The 25074-nt window shown below is 42.9% G+C and overlaps 1 protein-coding gene across 15 annotated transcripts in view; it reads left to right on the top strand.

Annotated features, from left to right (window-relative positions):
• FNBP1 (formin binding protein 1) overlaps positions 1 to 25074 on the top strand; it is an 87057-nt gene that overhangs the window by 32662 nt on the left and 29321 nt on the right. For all 15 annotated transcript variants that reach the window (XM_031556194.1, XM_031556199.1, XM_010720892.2 and 12 more), the window contains exons 4-8: positions 661 to 808; positions 9906 to 9968; positions 10762 to 10866; positions 22964 to 23092; positions 24806 to 24952. In XM_031556194.1, coding sequence (XP_031412054.1) covers positions 661 to 808; positions 9906 to 9968; positions 10762 to 10866; positions 22964 to 23092; positions 24806 to 24952 — 592 coding nt within the window. The remainder of the gene's footprint in view (positions 1 to 660; positions 809 to 9905; positions 9969 to 10761; positions 10867 to 22963; positions 23093 to 24805; positions 24953 to 25074) is intronic.

The raw sequence follows: 25074 nt of genomic DNA, 5'->3' as shown, positions 1-25074 counted from the left end.
TGGACCAGTGACATAATCTGCTGTTTTTGAAACTGTGTGCACAGATGTTCATTTCTCCCTTTAAATAATAGATGAAATGTCGTGCTGGAGATTATCTAATATGAAAAAATAAACCTTGCAATGGAAGGTTTAAATATAAAATGTATGGGTTTATGGCGAACACGTGGTCAGTGAACTCACTATCTTTCTGAAAAGTTTGTGTATTATAGCTAATCTACATCCAGTTGGCACTTGGAAAAGTTGTCTTTTCTGCAGTATGCTACCAAAGGCTGGTTGTTCAGGTTGGATTTTGCCAGGCAGGGGACATTGGTGACTCTGTGCCGTGGAGTGCAGGGCTTGGAAGAGTGTAACTCAAAAATGGTGAGTAAAGATCAGTGCAGTGAAGTCCCAGAGCTGTGCTGATAAAACATCTGGCACTCTGAAAGTGCTGTGTTTTAAGAGCTGATGTCAAACTGTCTAAATCAAGATAAATTTATCAGACAACTGCCAGTGTTTGGGGAAAGCTTTCTTTTGAAAAATTCTTTCATGTGAAACTGTGCTAATCCGTATTTAGTCTCATGCAGCAATTGTAGATGTTTAAGAAGGATTCAACCTCCCTTTTCAGCGTGTATTTCTGGAAAGAAAGGGACTAAAAGCAAAATGCATTTTTGTCCTCTGCAGGTACACATCAACTAGAGCCTTCCTAGCCACTTTAAATGAAATGAATGACTATGCCGGACAGCATGAGGTCATTTCAGAGAACATGACCTCTCTTATCATTGGAGAGTTAACTCGCTATGTGCAGGAGCTGAAACAAGAGAGGAAATCGGTAATTGAATGTTTTTTATTATTCACAATTGCTTGCTATGTAAGACAGATAATTAGTGGTAGCGGAGTTCAATGTTAAGCAAAATTAATCTGCAGTTAATAAACACGAGCTTCGTTAATGAACCAGGCATTAAAAAAGTGGGTTACTGCCCTGGCCAAATCGCTGGACCGTTTGAATTATATGTTATAAAATCAGACAGCTACGCCTTCAGGAGAATGCCTGCTAAATAAGGTCAGAGATCCATCTGTGCTTAAGGCTCTGCTGGCCAAAAGCTTGTGTAGGGAAGAGTCCAGCAGCACCATGTGAAGCATGAAATAAACAGAGAAGCTGTATTACTAAACCTATTGAGACAATTAATAGGAAGTTGATTCATGTTTTCTTGCTTCTCAACCAGATCTGATCAACCAAACTTTCCCGTTAGACGTCTGTTTTTAAGAACTAGAGGGTCTGCTTTGTTTTGGTGATAGTGAGGAATCTTTTTCTTTCAACCTGTCACTTTCAAGATTGCTGAAATTAGGAGTTTGTTAGTACTTTATTTTAAATAGTAGTTGATGAGCCCACCGTCTAGTTTATGCCTGCCACCATGAATGTTTAAAGCTGATAAATTTGCATGTCACCAACACTGGAAGGCATTTAGTTGAGATGTGATGGCTTTTTTTCCCTGCCTTGAACTCCTGTCCTTGGAATGAGTGGGCATAAAATGCTGTTTGTAAGCATTATTGTTAAAAATACTTGTAAGCCAGATATAAAATAGCCAAGCAAAGTTCAGCAGGCAAGGGGCATCAGACCACATCTCTCATTTCCAATAACCAAACTATTGCAAAGTGAAAAGTACTCTCGCTGGTCCAGCAAAAACGTAAGCATTTGTAAATAGCCCCAGTAAGCATTAAGGGTACATTGAAGTGCTTTGCAAGACTCGAGTCTGAAAATGTCCATATTTTCCCAAGTTTAGTATGAGAATAAGTCTGCAATGGAATATAGACATATCTTTCATTTGCAGAATGGTGTGTGGCCTTTCAGGGGCATATTTGGCCAGCAGCATGGAAGTATGTTTTGCATATAGCTGGGATAGGAGAGTGACCTCAGCCATTTCTGTGACCTTTTGTTCTGGGTGAATTCCGTACAATATGCAAAGCCACAAAAGAAAAAACAATCTGTATGGCGTTTGCCTGTCACTTCTAATTTTGTTACCTGATTTTTAAATTAGAAGGATTTATAAAGTGATTGGGATACCTATTAGATGTTAGATGGAATTATGAGGGGCTTGGTATCTTGTAAAGAATGCAAGCACTAACTGTATTGCTTGTTTGTTTTATTTGTAGAGCTTTATTTTAAGTTTGGCTCGCAGCATGAATGACAAGCAAATCATTTTAATATCAGTCCAGCAATGCACCATAGGAACAGCAAAAAGGATCTGATGGTCTGTTTACCCGCTGTTGGTGATAAGTCAGCTTTTAGCAGAAGGCAGCTGTCAGTCATGGTTGCTTGTTTTGTTCTTGTAGCATGAGTATGAACTGTGTGAATTATGAATCCTTGTCTGATTCCTTTGGACTTATCATTTGCGAGCAAATGGTGTTGAAAAGGAAATTGCTTCTCCCTCCAGGCATATTTCATATCATAAAACACAAATGCATCAATCACACTCGGATCCGCACGGCGATTGTTGTGGGAATATCACAGGTCTGATGCTCTGGCAAAACCTCATGAGATACGAATTGATGAATAGCCTGGAGTTTCTAGAAACGTTGCTGGCAGAGCTCTCATGATCAATGTTTGATACGTAATCAGCTGTTATGTAGAAGCTGCTGTAAGTAAAAGGTGATCCTTCTTGAGGTTAGGACCACAGAGAGGAATTGGAAGACTCACATTCTTCTTCAGTCTTGTATCATTTGGATTGAGTATTCAAGTGTCTAAATACCTGTAAAAAAGAGCAATGTCAGTCTCAAGTTCAATTTTATTTTGCTGTGCATTCTTCTTCCATAGGAGAGCCCCCACTGACGTTAGCCCTGCATCAGGCTGTGTTTTGTCTCTGCAGAGTTCAGCATCCACCCTGCCTCCTCTTTAGCTACATTGTCTGTACACAAGATGGAGAACTCCCTGTGCTGTTTCAGTTCTTCCCTGCTCTCCAGTGAAGTGAAACTCTTAAAAGTACAGTTCCTCACTTTCACTTCTTTCTGGAATCTCTTGCTCTTAGACAACACATGCTATTGTGTTATCTTCAGCAAGGATCTTATTGCCTGTTTTCAAGCTGGAATGTCAGTTCCAGGTTTCTCAAGAGAGATAATTTAGGTATTTTCTCAACTCTGGCTAAAGAAGACCCTCAATGCTGTAATGTCTCTAGATAAAGACTCACACATTCATTTCTGGGACAGTTTTGATTTCAGAACTCTGCTCACAAGCTGGGTCTGACTCAGTCCTCTCTGGCAGCAGCTGCTCTCTGTCTCTAGTTAGCCACTGCTCTCACATCAACTTTGCTAAAAATGTATTTGGGAGTCATGAACTATCCCTCTTGTTACTGCTTCTGCTTTCACCTCTACCTCCTCCTCCCCTCGGGCATTGGCTGGCTCCATGCAATCGAGCCTGAAAGTAAAGTGCAAGCCAGCAGGTCTGCTGCAGACTGAACTGGTGCAGCACTGGGACCCTGTGGTTGGGAGAGAATTTACCCGGTGTCAATACGTTCCATTTTGTGTCAGGATAGAAGCAGAGCAGGGAATGAATGCATCCTTATGGATACTGCAGGGGCAAAAATGGTCTGGTTCTTCATAGTGGAGCATATGCACCCTCCCTGTGTGCATTCATACTGGGGGTGTACGTGTCAGAGAGCTTTCTGTTTCTTGTAGACTCTCAGGTGTTGATGAAAAGTAAATAATTGGAGGAATTCTGCAGCATTCATTCATTCTGAATAGTGCCCTGTTCTGCTAATAGTCCTGTGGTTTTCAGCAGGATTTCTCATGGAGTGTTGCACTGTGCAAGCATGAAACGGGATGGCAGAATACAGCCCTGTCATGTGCACAATGGATTTTCCACTCTGAGCTATGGATGTGCTTTAGGCCTTTGTTTGGAGCACAGCTGCATTTTGTGCTGCAGAGATGCAGAAAAATGTTGCTGTCTTCCAGAAATTACAAACTCAATAGACAAAGAAGACTGTAGGATGAGGAGAAGATGTGTTTAAAGGAAATGCTTTGCCATGCTTCAAACTTTGGGTTGACTGCATTCAAATTGAGCTTTCCCCAGCTTTTGTTCAGTTACAACTTACAGTTTATGGCCCAAATGAATGGGGGTAGAGGTATTTAACTTAAATAGGGTATCTAAATTAGGAACAAATAGTAAGTTATGTTGCCAGGTAGAAGCTTGCAGGGACTGTTGATGACCTGAAAGAAAACTTTGGACACTATGGGACATTCTGAGAAGGTACCCAGCTTTGCAGTGTGACCTCAGCAAGGGTAAGGGTGTGACAATGGACCACAAACCTGCAAGTTACTGTAGACATTGTTGGTGTCTTCAAGCTTTATGCTCCTTATTGTCCCTGTTCACATTTCCAGGTAGGCATGATCAGCTGGTTCTGTTTGTCTGGTGCACTAATGGAGTCTTTAGAGCCTGAGAAACATAGTCCTGGTAGTGTGTGACTCATTGGCATGCACCACTCCAGGAGACAACTGAATTAACGTCAGCTTTGTTCAGATTCAAACTTGTTTCAGCAGAGTTATGGAGTTGAGGTGAATAATCTTCACTCTGAAGACTGCACAGGAGAAGGAGGCTGTGTCACAACACTAAGAAGAAACTGTGATGAACTACGTTATCACCAATGAGAATGGCAGGACCTCAAGACCATGTTGTTATTCTTGGGAACAACGAATTCTCAAGAGGCTATTTCCTATCTTTGCTGCCAGGAAAGGAAAAGCATTTGTCAAGGTTTTCTGCGAATTAAGCTGGGAAAATGGAGGAAAAAATAATGTTCTCTGACTTCCGTCTCTATCAATGCTTTTGTCACTGGTCATTATTTTAAGTATCATTTGTGACAAAAGCGTAGATAGTTTGATAGAGATCAGGAAGTACATTGGTAGGGCTGACTTAATATTGTCCATTCTTATGAGCTTAGGATGCCTGTTACAAAAAGTCAAAGGTAACTGGTTTCTGCACATGCACTCTAGTTTGAACGTGGAAAACAGAAGGGAAAATGAAATGGCCTTGTGCTATATCATCTCTCTTAAATTCTTGAACAGGATCTTGTCAGATGAACAGCATGCTCTGCGTATAAACAAACTAGAATAGTTTTTCTGACTGTATTGTGTATAATATATATATTTGTCTCATCTTTATTTTTATAATTTAAACAGATGCTAACGTGCAGGTCTTAAATCTAACTGTGCAGTCAACTGCTGTTCCCTAAGAAAAGCAAGGCTTAAATTTTTAAATATATATATATTTTTAAGCCTTCCATAAGTCAGTTATTCCCTGTGGTTGGGTTTTGGTTCCAGCACCATCAGCCCTGCTGTCACGCCGGTGTTCTGAGTGGCTGAGGCAGTCCTTTCATTTAACACTGCCCAGGAGCTCCTCAGCAAAATCACTGCGTTGCGTGGTTCAGTGTAAGATACTTGTAAGTACATCTTGCTTTTCTTGGAACGCTCTCAAAGGGTCTCTCAAAGAAAGTAGATAAGTCATCTTCTACCACGCTTTTCTTGTCTGCCCCGTGAGTCTGTGGCTCTATCAGCCCTTGTGGGTACCAAGAAAACTTGGCAAACGTCTCCCCCTGCTCCTTCTTAGAGTGGTGTTGGCAGTAACAGGCGTTCTATTGTAGGTGACTCGCTAGCTGCTCCCAGGGCTTTCATCAGCATGGATGAAATCTGAGCCCAACAAAAGTCAATGAGAGTTTTGTCCTGATTGCGCAGCAGCCGGGGTTTCTCCACAGCTGTTACAAATGCAGCATGGTGACGAGGAGAGCGCACCGACTGGTATGGCCTGGTTTAGAAATGAGATGCTTGGCACACAGTTGGTTGTTGCCTGGATTTCCTGCTCCTCCTTTACTGTACTGCAGCAAAACGTTCCTTCAGCTGGGATCCTTTAGAGTGTCCGTAGTCATGGATGGAGGCACCTGGCCGTGGGTGGCCATTGCTCAGAGCACCCTCAGCATCCTGAGGACGTTGTGCTTCAGTGCATAAGGAAAAAGGACAGCTGTGGTCACATAGCCAGCGTGGCTTGGACTTTGCTGCTGTGTTTTAAGCTATTTAGTAGGTCTAATACTTGGATAAAGTAGTTTTCAGGAAAATCTCAATGTTGGCATGGTGATTGCAAGTGTAAGTCTCTTAAGTGTAGATTAAAAGGTGGTTTGGGGAGATAAAGTAATGAACGCTATCAAAAACAAACCTTTCACTGTGGTATTTTATTAACAGTTGGCGTGCTTGCAGCTCTTTGTGCGAGTGAAGGGTTTAGAGCCTTATCCTCGTTACATGCTCCCTCGATTTTCTTCCGTGCAGGTTTTGTAACCTGCCGTACCGCTGATTTTATTAAACCTGCCTCACAGATGTTTATTTTTTTTAATCCAGAACTGCTTTTTCATGTGGATTTCCAGTGCTGTGAATGTAGAAAGGAGTCTGGAGAAAACCGCAGCACTTAAACAACCAGCACCACTGTTGGAAATGTCTGAGTGGCTGCTTGGAGTGTGATTCATTACCTTGGTATCTCGCTTGTGATCTGAAAGGCTTTAAATGGAAAGCCTGATTAGGGTGTATCAGTTTGGCTGTTCAATTTGGAGGAGGAAAAAAGTCTGTATTATATCAACTATTCTAAATTGATTACTGTAATGTGCATGACTAACTGGGATGGTAGTTTTCCATACCATTTGCTGAATCATTTGTTGAGTTCCTGTTTGCTCAATCACCACGTGTAGAATAACCAATTATTATTGCATTTGATTAGGAAAGAAAAAAAAAATCTTTAAATCGTGCATCTTGAAACCATATCAAGAAGGAAATGATCTTTATTTTTACTAAATTAAAAGATAAAAAGAAGCCCAAACAGCTGAAAGGCATTTGCTGCATCAGAAGTTTTTAAAGCGTGTAAAAGGAACTGGGATTGCGGAAGTCGAAGATAGTGAGGGCTTTGAGGAAGCTGCACGCTTCCTGTATGACTCTGAGCACATCACTTAACTGTAGTCTCAGGCTTTTTTAACCATAAAATTGGGGCGGTGACAAAAAGGCAGGTAGCTGAAAGGGCATCAGTGCTTTTGCTGTGTCTAAAAGTGATTTTTTGGGATGCAGAAATGATCCTTTGAGCATAAATGATTTGCAAAAGCAGAAGTGCTCTGAATACGTGGTATCTTCTTCCTCGTGTGCTCTCTTCCCCCAACAAGGATATAGGGGCGTCAACACAACGAGAACTGAGAGTTACCAATAGATGTAGGTAACAGTTGAACTTAGGAAAACAGACAGACTGTTCAAGTGGAATCTCCACAACGTGGTTCACCTGTGTACATCAGGCTGCCACTGCACACGGGCTCACTGGCTGCACTATTTAACAACCCTCAAAAAGCCCATTTTATATCCCGTTCCTGTAAAAGGACTTCTCAAAAGTGCAGCAGAATGTGAACAGCATGCAGCCTTCCTGCTCAGGCTCACTGCTATGCTGCTATGTACTTGGGTCACTTGTAGCTAATTCCCTAAGACAAAGTGGGAAAGAAGACGGATGGCTCCTGCAAAAATGAAAATTACGCTGCTGATTTAACAACAAAGGAGTTTAAAAGTAGGAGCTGAAGGCGGTTTTGTTACTTGATATGCTCTTAATTTCAAGTTCATCCTTCAGCCCTTGCATGCAGCTGTGTTCTGCTCAGTAACGGGCTGTGCTCTTCCCAGAGGCTCGTTGGCAGTGCTGGGCTCCAGGCAGCATGGCTGTTCTCTGATCCAGTCCCTTCAGAGCAGCAGAGTCAGAGGTGGAGGAGAGGGGAAGCACACGAGGAGGGGCCGAGGGAGGCGGCAGGCAGGAAGGGCAGTGCGGGACAGCCAAGTCAGTGCTGTTTGTTTTGCTTCAGGATTTCCACATATTCCATGCTTATCAGCAAAGTGTTTAAAAATGTGGCGTTAAATCGCAGTTGTTCCTTGGGATGGTTTTCTTAAGCTCTTAATTACAAAAGCAAGCCTGAAATCGTGAACGTTTCAAATCCTCCTAGTAAGGAAGGTGCAGCACACGGTCTCACACAGCATTTAAAGAAAATGGGAATCTACAGAAGGAACTGAAATCTGCTTGGAATCTTCCCCCACCACCCAGCAGCTTCACAGTCGTGTTTGTGATTAAATGTCACGGTGCAGTGGCTGAGCTTTGGAGGAGCACAGCGTGGTTTGACCTCCCCAGGTATTGTCAGAGCTGATGACAAATGGGGCTGGAAATCACTTCTTGTCTGCACTGCCCTCCACCCCACTGCTGCAAGTTGGCCGCTCACGGAAGGTGGGACTGTGGTGGTTGATCTGAGTGCTGCCGTGCCCACAGTTAGAGCATCACTGACACTGTGCCTCTCTCCTCTGCTTCAAGAATGGTTGTGTGGGGGTGGACACCATCCAGAACGTGAAAACTGTTGTGTCCCTGTGCTCATCCTATAGCTACGCACAGCTCCTTAACAGTGGGCTTAGGATTGCACATAGCACTGTCTGGAGAGCTTGGGGCAGTGCTTGTCTGTTCTTGCAGACACGTTGAGGCTTATTATGATTTTAAGGCAGTGGAAGTCTATTGGACATGGTGTGAGAGAATTGTAGTTCTGTGGCTTTTTACTTCTCATGCGTTAGGGCTGGCTTGTCTGGTGGAGACTGAAAGGCAGTGGGGAGGCATTGCTAGAATGATTTACTGCAGAAATCTGCTGCTCTGACGGAGGGAACAACCTGCTGCTGCAGTGGGAAGTGCACAAAGTCCATCATGGCCAGTTGGAAAGAGACTGCCTACGAGCACTTCATAATTTTAGTGGTTTGCGGAAGGCTTCTGTTCTGAACTTGGGGCTCTAACCTGACGTTGTGTTACTTAAGATGCATTTACCATCTGATTCTGCATGTGCCAGACAACGTGTGCCTGTTGCAGGGATTAATTGGCAATATCAGACCTTTATTGTTGAAGCTTACTCTGTAAGACCGCGTCTGTGTTTGAGTAAAGCATTCTGCTTGTTAGTAAATAACGCAGTGGGTAGGCATCTCTCTTGCTATTATAGATTGTTATTTATTTTGCAAGGTGCTTGTAAGGAGAGCAGCCTGTGTAACAGCTGGCTGGGTACTACGTTCATATTCCTGGTCCCTATTTACAGCTGTCATTGATTTATGCAGTGATCTTTGACAAACTGCTTACCCTGAGGACAGGTGAGGCGTGTGGAGGATAGAGGGAGGAGTATCTAAAGCATATTAGGTTCTCTGATGAAGACCATTGTGTAAGGGCTAAGAACTGCAATTTAAACTGACTGTAATTAATATAATTATGAGCCTTGCTCTAAAAGGTGTGTCAGGATACGCTCCTTGTCACTCGTATTTCAGAGCTTCTCTAACACCATGGTGTGCACACAGTGTATGGGAGAGAATGGTTGCTGGGGACCCAAAGTATTGAGTATCTCTAGAGAAATCAAGGGTTGGATTTGCAAATATTCAGGGATTAGGAAGACAAGGTTTACTGTTGAGTCTGAATGGAAGTCAGGGCCAATACCAGCTGTTAGAATGTGCTAATCTTGGTAAATTCCATGCAGAGAGAAATTGTAATGTAGGGTTAATGTACAGTCAGTAACCAGAGAGATCATATTCGCCTAAAAATGCTTCAGATTTCATAGTGTGAGAAACCAATAATTATGAGATACAGTGAATAATGCAAGGTAGAATTGCTAAAAGGATTAATTGGATTTAAACTAACTAACCACTATAATAAATGCAAATACACATCTGCAGCCTGCTGAGACATCAGATAGTCATCATACACCTGCTCAATTTACCAGGGTTGCAGAACACAACTGTCAGAATAATTTGTTTTATTCTGGAAAATTATATTCTGTTCTTCGTTGCTAGTAAGGAGGCCCTTGAACATAATTGGCAATTTGGTCCTTTGTTGTTCAAAATGTTTCCTTTTCTCTTTTTCTAAACAGCACTTCCACGATGGCAGAAAGGCACAACAACATATTGAAACTTGCTGGAAACAACTTGAAGCTGTAAGTGGAAATTTCCTCAGATGTGATGCTTAAGCCATTTTTATACCGTTTTTGCAGTGTTCCAGAGTTGATATTTAGAAAACAGAGGGTCTATGGATAAAACCTGGAAAATGTGATCTTTTAAAACTTCACTGTCTAGAATACAATGGTAGGCATGACAGTTTGTTTAGAGTGCATTTGGCTTTCCATGGGGTCTGTGTATTACCAGTAGCATTCATTGCATCTGACTTGAAAAGCGTGCTAAGTGTGAATCAGAGCGCAGCGTCCCTGAGGATCCTTCTCAGATATTCCTCTGTAAGCTGAATAGCTCCATCCTGCATGCATAAATCAAGTGCTATCATCTCCTGAATAAAGGGCTGTTTCTCAGAAGTAAATGCACTGGTTTGGACCTCAGCATTCATTATGAACTGGTGAGAAACTGTAGGTGGAGAAGATAAGGAAAGGGGACATTGCAAATGAATGCACCTTAGAAACTCCCTTGTTGTGTATTATAAAAATGAGAGATTTAAGTGTTGGAAGGAAGTGACTTGGTAAACCAGAACAGAAGAAACATTAATAGGGAAAGATATTGAAATAGCAGAGATGTTATGAATGAAGATGACGTGGAATGAAGTAGTCTGAAGAATGGAACAAAAAATGTGTTTAAGTTTGTTTTTTTTTTTTAACATGGAAATGTGTTCCAATATAAACAAGCTAGTCATAGAATCTCCTCAATTGTTACAGCAGATATTTTTGGGGTCGGCTATTGATTTTTAAGTGGATTTTGAAATTGTGTTTCTGTTTTTCCTTACAGAGTAAAAGGCGGTTTGAACGTGACTGCAAAGAAGCTGATCGAGCACAGCAATATTTTGAGAAAATGGATGCTGATATCAATGTTACAAAAGCAGATGTTGAGAAGGTAAGCCAGAGGGTAGAGAAACTGCCTGTGAAAATTGTTGTGATGGGTTTAATTCCTCAGTCCTGCTGGTGGTATAAACCTTCTGAGGCTTAATGCCTCAGTCCGTAGGTTAATTAAAATAGGGAGATCTCCCCAGCTGCTTGTATTTGCATACTAATTATAAATGCAAGCAGTCAAATTTCTTCAGTAGGACGGTATCAGAATTTAACATAGTTGATGTGGCTCTGAATACATTCATGCAAAATTGATTTTAACTAACACCCCAGAGTTTTTAACAGTCAGGCGTGTGAGTGCTCCCTGCACATGAGTGCTTGTCAGTTGCTGTGTGATCCTGGTAGAATTCAACTTCTTTCCTTGCTGATGTCTGTTGTCATTGACTGCAGTGATGTAGTACCAGGACTGTAATTTGTGGTCCTCATTTACAACAGGACGCCTTTTCTTTTTGGCGTTGCACATTTGCTCAAACAATGCAGAAATGCAGACCAGAAAGACAACAGTACGATGTGTAAAGGTAGTCTTGTCTTCACTGAAAAGTTTGGTTCACAAGATACAAGACAGAATATTGAACATATTTCTTTCTTTAAAAAAAAAAAAAGCTGAAATTTATTTGTATCAAACATTTTGCTGCAAGAATGGGAAATGAAATTAAACTGCAGGCAAAAAAATAAATAAATAAATAAAAATGCAGATTTTGCTCTTCAAGAAGTCTCCTTCCATTCTGTTATCAGTGAATTCAGTCTTAGGAAGCTATCAAATAGAATTTGTTTCTGCACCCATGGGATCTTAAAAAGTTTCTAGTATGCTGAGCATCACGGGTGTTTAGCAGCAGTTAGCATCAGGGCTGCTATTAGAAAGAAGCTCAGGAAATCTCCTCAAGTGTTCCTGAGCAAACAGCTATGTGCTCTTGTCATTTGCTGCTTGGCTGTTAGTTGAAAACTCACCCTTCAGATCTGATTATCTGTCACCTTCTGGATTTGCCAGGGCACTCTATGGATAAATGTGTGTCGGGGGTTTTCAGAGATGTAAGGCCACATGCAGGTTTTCCTGGCAGAGAAAAGGATCATCTCTGCCTTAACTGTATAAAGTGATTCTAAAATACATTATTTGACAGATAAAATTAGGACTTAGCCTAGATTTTTTTCTAAGCTGAGGTCATGTTAAAGGAACACAGAGACATGACTTCTACTGTAGGGGCAAGTAGTTCTACCTTTCCTGCCAGCCTTTTCTCATCAGAGTGAAAAGTAATGTGTCTGGTAAATCCTAGGAAGCAGTCCTTACCCTCACAGGGTGCTCTTTCCCCGCAAAGCAGAGCGGAGGGACTTCCCTTCTAAATTGCTCTGGTTTTTGCTTGTTTTCACGGTGTGTATTTGTGAATTACTTATTGCAAAATGAAGCTCAGCAGCATCTTGAAAGGCAGGAAAAGTCTGTAGCAGCGATGTGTGTTGGCTGATCTCTGGAGAAGGCATTAGTCGGCTTTCCAGGCAGTCCGTGGAGTAGATGGAGAAGGAAAAGGTTATCAAAACGAGTGGAATGTGAAATAATATTACTGAACAGAGAGAACAGTGTTTTCCAAGTGCATGTGTTAAACTGGGTTCATCCATGCCAGGCTGTGAATAATGCCCTTTCTTTGCTGCTCTCCACCCACGTGACAGGCTCTGCCTTACGTAAGCCCCCCAGAAAATAAGATATTGTTCCCCTGGAGCTGCTGCCAGGGCTGCGCGGGACTCGCTCCAGGGAGATGCAGAAACTGCTGGTTTCCAGTGAAGCAGCGTGATGACTTTTCCCTCCTTCTATTGCAGCAGTTCTGATTTCTCCTGCTCCTCACAGCTTGGCTGCTGCAGTCTTGCTCCCGAAAATCCATCTGGCCAGGAAAGCAGACGGCCTGGCTGTGTTCAGAGCCACCGCCGCTCGCTTTGGCTGACCAAGGTGCTCTTCAGGCAGCGGGACTTGCTGTCCTCATTTCTTGGGCTCAAGATGGACACCTTGGCTGCTTTTGCTTGTATCTGCCAATATCAGTTATTTTTTGTACTGTGCATTATCAAGTAATGGAATTAAAACCCTGCAGTGATCACAGTGACAGATGTGATCAGAAAAATGTTGCCGCAGATCCCTAATGCACTTAGTGCTCGACTGAATGAGGATCTAACCTGCTTGCATCTGTCCATCTTTAAATAGCAGTAGCCTTCGACAACCGCAGGAAGGAATTCTCTCAGTAGTGCTGCCAGCATTTAACATGGCTTTGCTGAAGGGGTAGCTCTCACTATTACAGTATGCTAGGGTTACGTATGCAGACTAATGATACAAAAGTGAACAGAGAAGACTTTCCTACTTATTTCTCTGGGACTATTCAGCAAAATAACATCTGGCACCAAAGCCCAAACTGCTCCCAGGGAACCACCAGCTCCAGTTCAACGCACAGCACGCAGTGCCATCTGTGCTGCTCTGTTGTCTGCTATGGCTGCCTTCATCTCTGCTGCCAGCCAGGCTGCGGTTGATCTTAAGGAGCTGGAGTTCAGCATTGCTTCCTGATGTTTCCTTTTTTGGTGTTGGTAACGTGGAGCTGAGGGGCTGTGTTCAGGTGTCAGCAATGCTCACAGGCTTTGCGCAGCAGTGAAATCAGAGCAGGGGGTTACGGCCCTCGAGTTCCCTTCCTGTGTTTGCGTTGTCTCTAAATTGCAAGCAGCCAGCGTTCAGAGAGAGAATGTAAAAGAGTGAATGTACACTTTGGCACAAAGGTTTTCTCAGTGCAGTTCAGCAAAGTCAGAGTTGCTGTGTTGCAAACAGCTCTGCTGTGAAAATATTGTTATGAACTAAGGGAACGGTGTAACCTGCTGATGGAAATCCTGGGAAGGCTTGTAGGTGTCACTGTGAGCTTCAGTTTCACTTGGATCGCAGTGGGATTTGTGCTTTGAAAACAGTTCTCTTTCAAAAAAACCACAGTGGAGTTGCTTCAATTTTTTGACCATTTGGGGAAATGGTCTCTGTCACCAGCGCAGAGTCAGTGTACTTATAAGGAAGTGCTCTATTGTTCGTTCCTTCTCTTTAGAGCTGTAATCACTAAAAAGCTGACATCTTTATGGGATGATGTGGTACCCAGCGGTGCCTTTGCAAAGTTCTTGCAATAAAAAATAAAATTAAAAAAAAAAAGCTGTTATTTCTGAAGATTTATTTTCAAAGTAGATTTTTCAAAATCTGTTTTTAGAGAGGAAGTGGTTGGGGCCAACCATACAAAGGGATGGGATGCTTCTGCCTCTTGATTTGCACAGCAGCTGGGGGGGAGGACAGCAGTTTGAGGTTCTCTGTGTCAGGCAGAATCTCTCTTTGCTGAAGAGTAGCACAGTTATATATTGGGGTCCAAATAATGATTCTGCTAGAAAAGAACTTCAGCTGTCTGCAGCAGAAAATGAGGTGTATGTGAGTTCCCAGGACAGCAGCCTGGAAACAGGCTGCTAACAGTTTGGTTTGGGTCCTTTGTTCCTGATATGTAAGGAGGGTTACACTTTAATATTAAACATAAATGTTTTGTGGATCTAGAAGGAAGTGAAAGTCTTAGAAGTGCCAATTTGACCTTAATTCTCAAAATTCAGTAAGCTCCTGATATTGCTAAATGCTTGGGGTGGGATTTTTATTTTGCTGTGTTTTTGACCAGCTCAGTAAGTCTTGAACCTGCACCCGGAGAGCTTCAGTGATTGTTTTCTTACATGCTTACTGCAGCTGAACACAGGCAGTTCTAAATGCAATATTGTCTGTGTTGCCCCTCTTACCCACAGTCCATTTATACTGCATTGGAAAATCATGAGCTGAACCATTGGCAGTGCCTTACGAAACACAGATGTAGAAATACTGCTGCTTTGAAGCATTCTTGGAATAAACTGATCTTCCTGCCTTTGCAAATGCAGTTCTGCTGTCAAGTGTTAAACTGCTTTTCCAGCAGCCAGGCTGCTGCGCTGCAGGATGCAAATCTCCTCATTAAGAATTTACACATCCTTTTAATGAAGAATGAACTGAGCTGGGCCCCCAGAGAAATCTCTGATTGTAATACTGATAGCATTGGTGCAAACCTTCACGTGCTATTTGCAGCATGCTCAGTCAGAGAGCAGAGCAGGATGGAGCGTGCATCACTGAAGCACTGCAGACAAACCAAAGCGAACCCCTCCAGCTCTGTGCTGAGCTGTTGCAAACTTTGCTCGATGAAGACTGTGGGCAGTAAACTGCAGCACAGCCAGAGGTGGTGGGTGCCCTCCTTTCTGCAGACCATGGCTGCTTAATTAGCCCTATCTGTCAGGAAGTGCTGTGCAATCTGCCCCACAGCAGTGGGGTTTCCCCCATTTTACTAGCTGTGAAATGCAGTGCCGCAGGAAGATGATGTTAGAAGTTGGAAAAACTCTGCAGTGTTTCTGTCACTGGTGTGGTGAATGCTTCTACTTACTGCAGTAAATGATTCCAGAGGCTTTGCTTCTATGCTTTGCATGCTGTGAATTCACAGAAGTGCAGCAGTGTCTGGGTGAAACGTGGGTGCAGTGAGCACAGCTTAGTCCTGCCCACAGCTCCAGAGGGCCCTCGTCTGTGCATTTCTTGTTGAGAGGGGTGGATGCTGCATGAGACTCGTGTTCTTAGCACAGTGATGAGATTTCATTATGCTCACTAGGCAGCTGCTTTCCTTTCTGTCCACTGATGGCACTGACTGAACCCTCCTGTATCTTTGCTTGTGAAGCGGATCCAAATTCCGAGCAATTCAAGGGCAATCTTTTCTTGGTAACATGATTTAAAGCCGTTAGGTTGATACTAACATAATCTCCCTGGTTTGTGCAGACCCTGATCTCCTTTCTGAACTGCGTCGTCCTAATCGGCAGTGCAGTGTGAGGGGAGTCCCTTAGCACTGTATTTGCATTTCTGGAAGGGTAAGCCTTGTTTACACCCTGCCATCAGCAGCACTCTGCGATGATGCAGCAGCTGTTTCCCTTTTGGAGCTGTGGCTTATTTATGAGCTTTGATTTCTGGTATAAAGAGTGAATGACTGCAGTAGCATTAGCTGCTAAATATCCTTTTGAATCCCATTCAGACACTGTATGTGGTGTTAGGAGATCAAGGAGCAGAAGCACCAGTCGGTTTTAGTATAGGATAAGGAAATCCATCTGAGTTTGTTTCCTCTTTGAGGTACTCTTCTGCAGTAATGCCCTATGTGGCAATTTGACAATTTCATAACAGTGCAGCTCTACTGGGAGTTGGATTGCTAAATGGAGAGAGCAAGGCAGGGTTGTAAAGGGGAGAGCTAAGAACAACTTTGAATTAAGGATCAACTGCAGTTAGAATTGAAGGTGTAATATGAGCGACATTCTTAGCTAATGCAAAGCAATTAGTTCAAGCTATGTGGCTGGAAAGCTCTGTACTCATTCTTTATTCTATCAAAAAAATATTTTGACAGATTTCTTTGTAGGAGAACTGGGAGGAAAAGAAGCACGCCTCAGAATGTAGCTAATTGTCTGTAAGCTGTTCAGTTGAAGCACATGTGTTGCACCCAAAAGGCTGGGCACTAAGGCTACTAAATTCATCTGGTAGCTTTCTTCAGCCTGAACTATTCCTTCTGCATTGGCAGTGTTTGTAAAATCTTTGTTGGAGAGAGATGGCCAGAGCCATGCCCAGTATGCAAAGTATGATCTAACAGATGTATTATGCAGTCCTAGAAATAATTTCCACTATTTATATTCCCTACTTACATTTATATACTGCAGAAGATAATTGCTTTTGTTACTAGAACTAAACAGATCTCCAGGAATCATTTAAACAGTCAGCCAGTGCTCCAGATGCTTCTCCAGCATTCTCCTTGCTCAGTTCCAAGTATCCTTTCACCCGCTGTGCAAACACCGAATTCCTTTGTAACAAATTAGGTTGATTGATTTATTTATATAGAGGTATCCTCGTGGGGCTGCATTTCTCCAGGGCTGCTATGGTCCAGAGAGATTTGCCCATCTGACCACATTTCACCATTTGGTCACCTGGCAGTTTGCACATCTAGTATTTATGGCACGAGAACAGCTGTGGAACGAGACCAAATTCTGAGTTCAGGGCACAGTAGTTCCTGTAGAGCCTTGGAGCTGTGTCCTGATTTACCTCTGGTGCAGAACACAGCTGTGCTTGGTGCTGTTCTCAGTTTTTACATAATGGTCTCCCTTACGCAGCGTGTAGATGGTTCTGAACTTGTCACAGTAAATTGATGGGATCAATTGGATGGGGTAGTAAAGAAATAGCAGTACCTTTGTGTTACATATGGGAAATGCAGCACTCAGATTTGTGCATGGGAGCCTGCCGCAGAACTGAGGTCTGAAGCCAGGCCAGTGAAGGCTTGGGCTTGTCCACATGCATGAGATTGCAGGTAACCTCTAGCTGTTGGGCTTTGTTAACCAGCTGAGGCTGTCTCTGGTCAGCTGGCCCTGCGAGAAGAGCTGGCAGCTGGGTGAGCCCTACCTGCAACCCCCTTTTGTTAGTGGTGCAGATGGGAGCAGTGCAATTTAAGAGCTAGGTCCTGTGCAGCCTGCTTTGCTCTGTTGTTTCATTAAGAGTTCTGGTGGTGGTTTGGTCCTTTAGTACCAGTCTCTTATTTAGCTTGGAGAAAAGAAGGCTCTGGGGGGACCTCATTGTGGCCTTCCTGATAACCAGGAGGGGTTCTGACTGTTTATGAGGGTGGGTGGTGACAGGACAAGGGGGAATGATCTTAAGCTGAGGCGGGGGGGGGTTTAGGTTGGATATTAGGAGGAAGTTTTTCACTCAGAGGGTGGTGAGGCACTGGGACAGGTTGCCCAAGGAGGCTGTGGATGCCCCATCCCTGCAGGCATCCAAGGCCAGGCTGGATGTGGCTCTGGGCAGCCTGGGCTGCTGGTTGGCGACCTGCACACAGCAGGGGGTTGGAACTGGATGAGCATTGTGGTCCTTTTCAACCCAGGCCACTTTGTGATTATTAGTGTGTAGTGCTGTCATCTGGCAGAACTGGGTGGCCTGCAGACTCATAAGATAACAGTTCAGAGAGCTGATCGAAGGGTTTCCATTACATCAGCTCCTTGCTCATTTGTATACTTTACTCAGCCAAAGGTTTTCAAGGATCCATGAGTTGTCAGATTTTTTTTTTCTATTCCTTTTAATATTGAAAGTAGGGACTTGTCTTTGTCCTTTCCCGTCTGTTATTTTGCATGTCCCATTCTGCCTTCTTGCTTTTGGGAAAGCAATTTTTTTTTTTTTGCTTGTCAATTCAGTGAGACCGAACTGGTTATTGTAAAATAGTAAACAAAGGAGCTTGACTTGGAGGCTATGTAAATCAAAGCCTGCAGTCCTGGCCCTGTATCCAAACCTATGGCAGCATTCCCACTGTTATTAATGCTTCTATGAATGCTGCCAGCATTACCGCTGGTGGTGCTGGTGCCTGCTCGCAGCACAGCAGCAGTGTGAGCTGGGCAGGGACAGCCAGAGCCTGCAGCTGAGAAATCTGTGAGCTATTGAGAGCATTCCTGAAATTGGTCAAGTGTTCAAGTCTGCCTTTATCATTAACTTATTTTTGAAGGGATTGGGCAGTCGAAGAGGAGTGGATTTTTGTGTTTGCGTTTTCAGCCTGCTCTTGGATTTCCCAAAGACGGATCTATTTTGGCAGACAGCGGCTTGGCGGAGATGCATCTCACATGCTGTCTGGGTTTGTTGGTGTTTGAAAAAGAGGGGGCAGAAGAAAGCAAGCTGCCCCAGCATTTTGACTGGAAACTGCCAAGCTGGAGAGAGCAGCAGCTGAGAAGCTGAACTGTGCCACTCAGTGCGGATCAGCCTCATAGCAGCCAGAGCTTTATTCTGCCCTTTTCAGTTATTCATATCACTCCCACCATCACAGCCTTGAGGAGCTGCATTTTTTTGTCTGCGTAAACCCAAAAGACAGTGTGTCTATTGACTCTCTTGCTGTTTCAGGAATGCATCTTACAAAATTGTTATCAGCAAAATATCCTTCATTCTTTTTTGTTTTGGAGACAGGAAGGAATGTGTGTGTATGTATATATTCAAATTTCTCCTATGCTTCCTTATTGTTTTTTTTTAGTTATAGAAAAAAAAACTGCTTTGGTAAGACTGTGTTTAAATCTGAATTGCCATGAGAGTGGAAACCTGAAGCTTACCAGCACACTTGCTGCAGGGTTAGTGGTGCTGCAGATGCTGGGCTGTCCTTCATCCTTAGGAGTGCTCCTCATGAGGTGTGTGTTAGCATCTGTGACCTCTGGGTTTCACTGCTGCAATGTGAGTTCAGAGAAGAATTGCCTTAAGAAAAAATCGACTTTGGAAGGGAGGTTATGCTCATGTAGGCTGCACGTGTTTATTTGGGTCTTAAAAGGTGGTACGGAGGTCCGCTTGCGGGGGAAGGAGAGGGGGTGTGAATTTAACAAATGTGCACAGAATCTGAGCACCTTTCACAAAGAAAAACGAGCTGCTTTTCTTCTCTCCCCAAACCCTTTTAATGGATGTGCTTTTTTCCCCACTTTTTCATGCTGCTGCAAGCGGCCTCATTTATTTATTTATTTATGTGACCTCATTTATTCTTCAAGAGGGGATTTTTTTTTTTTTTCCCTAGCATTATGAGTACCTAGCCCTAACTTCTGCTATAATCAGGAGTGATCTGGCAGTCTGGTCGAGATAGTGACTTCACGTGTGGTGCTGGAAAGCTGAGCTCTTGCTCCATCATCCCAGCCCCATTAAGAGGAGAAGTGAGCCAACTGAAAGCTGTGTTACAGTGTCATCCTCCTACCTGAGAGCAAGGCCTGGTATTCCAAAGCCTTTCCTCCTGAGAGTGCCACTCAGAGTAGATATTTTAATGTTAATTCTAATGCCTGAGAAGTAGCATCTTTGAAGCTGTATGCATGCAAAAACAAGCGGTGAAGAAAGCAAAAATATACTTTTCTGTGAAGCTCAACTGTAAATTGCCCCTGAAATAGCTCCTGTGACTCTGCAGCTCCAGGCTGCTGTATCTGTTACACTGAATATGAAGCTTAAGGTCATCAACTTGTTTTTTATCATTGTGCTTCAGCAGAAAACAGAAATCTAGAGCTAAGTATACATAAGTACTTTATGACTAGAAGTGATGATGTTAGAGTAAGTGACATACTCAAATGGAGTAATAAAAAAATATCTAGACTTTTAAAAATATTTTTATTTTAAGAACCAAAATACCTCATTGGAAAAGTATTTAAGCTGTTTGAAGCTTGCCAAATGCATTAAATGGCCAGCAGAAACAAAACGTCACTGGGGCTCTCATACAAAAATCTGTGGTTTTGGAATGTACCCAATTTTACTTATTCATCTCCTGCCTTCTCTTATTTGGGGCCAGTTAAGATAGTTTTGGAAACAGAGCATCTCCTCCTGCATGCATTTAGCTCAGAGTGACTTTGCTCATACCCAACCAATGAGTTGCTCACGAGGAAGAACTCTGGCTGAAAGTTTGCTGGGGCTGCCTGGGAATATGTAATAGCAAAGTCCTTGTTTTTTGGTTTCAACAATGGAGTCAAGGGACAAATTCCTGAGTTGTGCTACTTAAATAAATAAAGAGAGCTGTGTGAGTGGGACTGGGCCTTCCATACAAGTCAGTTCAAACAATGGGTTGCTCTTAGATAGACGAAGATACTGGTCCTCACAAATGAATCTCCAGCAGCTGGGATTTGAGGAAGAAGCTGGGAGGCTCTTCTTACAGCTGTCAGCCTTTCCCTGCCTGACTTTGTTTTCCTGGTGTATTTTTGTAATACAAGGCTGTGTTGTTTTCCATTGCATTTAATGTAGCGTGAGTGTGTGGATGATAAAGTTTACTAAATTATACAGAGCATTTGGGCAGAACAACGACTGCTGTGGCTCCTTGGGACTTCCTTGCAGCAGGTCAGTGTTACATGTGCTTCTGCTGCAGGAGCTGGTGGGCAATTAAAGCTGCTGGAGAACAAGAAAAGTTGAAAGCTTTCCTTATCAGACATCTTTATTTCGTTATAGTTACAGTCTTTCCCATTTTACGCTGCCGTTTCTTCTGCTGTGTTGCATTCAGTGCCCAGCATTTTGTCGCTGTGCTTGGGTTATTATTTTTGTAGCAAGAATGTGAAAGGTGATCTAGGAAAGTACTGCAGCTGACAGCACTCACAAAAAAAAATAACTGAATCGAGTCAAAATAAGTTATTAGGTGAGATGTGTGAGCTGGACAGATGGAAGGGAAGCCTATTTGCACACTGAGATTTGAAACCTTCTGGCCGAATTTGTTCGCTTCCAGCTAGGATTACTAAAATGTTCCATGATTTGGTATTTCGTGGATTTATTGTCAGGAAACTATTGTCTGCCTGGAATAGTTCAAAGAATAACCCCACTCTGAACTGTATTCAATGGGAGCCCACTTCTCAGAATACATTAAAATTATTTATTGCATTGTTTTCCCTGAAATAGCAAAAAATGTTTTAAAGTTTATTATTTTTTTTAAAGCAGTCTGTCTTCTTTCTTGAAAAGGTTTTTCAGAAACTTGGGGGAGTGAGCAAAACCTAATGCTTCTGAGTACCTGTAGCTACCATGGCAAGGTAGACAGCACAAGGTGAAGAAACCATAAGTGCCTGAAAAAGGAGTGTGAGAAGGATGGGTTAAGTTGCCAAAGCCAAATGGCCAGGCTCCCTCTGACCTCTGCAGCAAGGATTTCATCCCCAGTCATGCAGCAGGCTCTTTTGGGGCTGAGGGTGGTATTTGAGATGGAGGGGGGTACATGGGAGCCTAGTGAGCCTGGATGGATGGATTTATGGATGGATTTATGGATGGATGGATGGATTTATGGATGGATGGATGGTTGCCAGCTGTGAACAGGTATGAGAGGGACCTCAAGGCTCAAGTGACTGGAGGTAGGGAGTGATGGTAGGAGCTATATAGAAGAAGGAGAAAAGGAAGAGCTTCTGTATGAAGGCCAACCACAGGAAAGAAAAGGCAGCTAAAATAAACAGATGGGATAGTCAGCTAGGGAATAATGTTGGGCAGTGAAGCAGATAACAGAAGGCCTTAGGAAGTAGAATTGTTAGGAGAAAGATCTGAAAATATGAGAGGGTCACTCGGGGACAGATTGTTCGAGGCAGAGAAGGGAGGGTAATCGCCCAGTGCTCTGCTATGCTGGGTAGCAAAGCAAATCTGCATGGGTAAAAATAGGAAGGAGTTGTGTCTCAGCTGCTCCTCAGGCTCCTGTTTCCTTGCATAATTTGTGCCAGCTCTGTTCAAGGAAGTGGAGATAAGACTTTGCAGAGTGCACAGTGGGTGCATGAATTGAGATGTTTTGTTGTGAATATGTTGGCTGAGGCACGTGAAATGAGACAGTTTTGCCCCTCCACTATCTCCAAAACGTATTGCTAGCCAACAGGCAAGTGGTGTGTTAAAGAAAAGAGGTGGTATCCAACAGAGCTTTCAGTGGAGGAAGAAGTGCCTGCACGTGTCCTGAAAAAGCCCTTGCCCTGAAGGAGGAGCCTGGGGGGTCAAATTTGGTGCAGTCTTTTGCGTGTAGTATGAAGAGAGGCTGTTTCTGAGTGCACAGTGATTCATAGAAGGAACATATTGCAACACAAGAAAAGGGTAGCAGCTGCAAGCATCAAGGGCCACGTGCTAGCCAGGGGAAACTGGCATTCCCTTCTGCTCGATCAATGGCAGAAGGTTTGTTCTGTGAAGGTAGAAAATGTCTGGAGATGTTCATTCTGAGGATGCATCTGAGCTGTGACAGCTATCACCTCTTAGGCAAAGTAGGAAAGCAAGTCTTGTGTGTGCTAATTTGACCATTTAAGATAAATTTGGAATTTTTAAGGCTTGTAGGAATAGGCAGGAATATATGCCAGTTTGACAGAGAGGCAAAGCCCTGCCATGTTTAATAGGAGAAAGAGAATTGAATTCCAGCAGTACACACTGCAGACTCATGCTGGTTCACAATGGTTTGTAGGTAACAGTAAGCCAAAAGTGGAAGTGTTCAGAGGCTCGTGTGCTTATGTTTCTGTGCTGCCTACTTATGAGGATGGTAATACAAGGAACACAATGTCATTCAGTTTCAAGTGGTATACGTCAAAAATTTCTTTTGACTTTGTTTTTTTAGGCAAGACAGCAAGCCCAGCTGAGACATCAAATGGCAGAAGACAGCAAGGCAGAATATTCTTCCACTCTACAGAAGTTCAACAGTGAGCAGCATGATCATTACTACACACACATACCAAACATCTTCCAGGTAAAGCTCGCTGGTGCTGTTCTAGAGGAGTTCAGAATCTCATGATAAAAGCCAAGGGATGTGTTGCTTGTTGGCTCAGTTCTTGGATCTTGCCTTTTATTTGGTAACTTTTGTCCCCAGTAGCAATTATTATATGCAGTCTGCCAATCCGAGAGATGGAGAGCTATGAAAAATTCTGCCCTTCTCTTCTGAGGAAGGCAACAATGAATTGTCATGACAGATTACGATAGTCTTTGGAATTGTTCACAATCTTGCTGTATTAAGCTCTTGTGTGTGTGTGTGCAGCTGGGGAATGAGAGCATTATTTGCACTGCTGGAGCAGGAGGCAGCTGGGGCGTCCTTCCATCTGTAAAGCTTCGTGGTCCTTTATAACCTGTTTTGAAATCAGACTTTGCAGATGTTAAATTTAAACTCCAATAATTCTGCGATAGTGAATGTCAGAGAATTTAAGGAAGCTTGCTGACTGTCTTATGATGCCTAAAGAAAGACAGTAGGCAGAGAACAAAAAAGCCATCAGTGTGCTTGGCTGAACAAAGAGAGATTAATGCTGTAGAACAGAAGTTCTAAATGACTGTTCCATTGTAATGGGTCATAAGAGTCAAGAAGTGGAACATGCACCCTCTTTAAGGAGAGGAAATGTCACATGCTTATCATCTGATAAGAAATAACTAACACTTGCATAGCAAATAGGCATTTTCTTATTCATAACTGGAGCATCTTAGCTAAATGGACACCTTCTCTTTTGCTCGTGGTATTTCGAACCAGTATCTTCAGATAAGCCATTTCTGGCATTATACATGACAGTCTGCCCGTGTACTTGTATTTAACACTGAATGCAGTGAATGCTCTGATTCGTAGATGAGCATGCAGGTTGTGCACACACATCCTTTTAACTGCCAACTAACAAATAATCTCTTTCTATTAGCTGCTGAAATAACAGATATATTGTAAAGGATTTATTTCCTTTAGTTGTTGTTGTTGTTGCTTGTGAATTAGTGAAGGCAATGAGGATTTTTAGGCTGATGGTGTTCTGTAAGATTTCTGCAGTCGTACACGAAACAGGCAGTTCTTGTTCAAGCCCTTCTGTATCCTGTTGTTATAATCTCTCTTAATAGTGTGATGCCACATCCACTTACCCTCTGTTCTAAATCAGAGGTCTGTGCAATAGATGCTGGAGATTGTGACACTGAATCCAGTGAGGAGCAGGGGGCATATGTTGAGAAGCACACGTGTAAACAACATGGTGTGTAGGGCTGCCTGTAAACCAGAAGTCATCTTCTGGGGCAAAGGGGAAATAAAAAATCCAAGGGAATAAAAATCTTCAGTGGAATGAAAATAAGATCTTTCACAGCATGCTGGGGAAAATGAAGGAGAATTTATTGTTCCAGAAATTATGTTAACAGCTTTGAGAACCACTCTTACAAATGTCTAAAGCTGGGGTTTTGACAAATCAGCATTTTTTTATCATACAAAACTAATTGATAAATTCCCTGTAACAGTAACACAGATTGCTCCTAGAATGGTATTTAGATGTTGGAAGGATCTGTACCAATTACTGCCTTGTTAGAACAGCTGTCCTAATTTGTCTGTTCTTAAGAATATATATATTTAAACCTTGTGTTTTAAAGCAGCCAGTGTATGGTAGGGAGAAAAATTGTTTGTAATTGTGAAATGACTGCTGATACGTGACCTGACTGAAATCTCATGTTTTAGAAAATCCAAGAGATGGAGGAAAGAAGAATTGTGAGGATAGGTGAATCCATGAAAACTTTTGCAGATGTTGACCGCCAGGTGATCCCTATCATTGGAAAGTGTCTGGATGAAATAACAAAGGCTGCAGAATCAGTTGATCACAAGAATGTAAGTGTTACGTTGCTTGTATTGCTGATTGTCATCTTTAGAACTGATGGCTTTGTGCATAGAGATTGAGATGCTGGGTCCAAGCTGCAGCACGAGGGCTTTATGGTCATAGAGCTAAAACA

This window comes from Meleagris gallopavo, chromosome 19, assembly GCF_000146605.3.
Source record: "Meleagris gallopavo isolate NT-WF06-2002-E0010 breed Aviagen turkey brand Nicholas breeding stock chromosome 19, Turkey_5.1, whole genome shotgun sequence".
NCBI lineage: Eukaryota > Metazoa > Chordata > Aves > Galliformes > Phasianidae > Meleagris > Meleagris gallopavo.
Note: the sequence above shows the minus strand (reverse complement) of the source record. Positions and strands in the feature narration are given on the sequence as shown.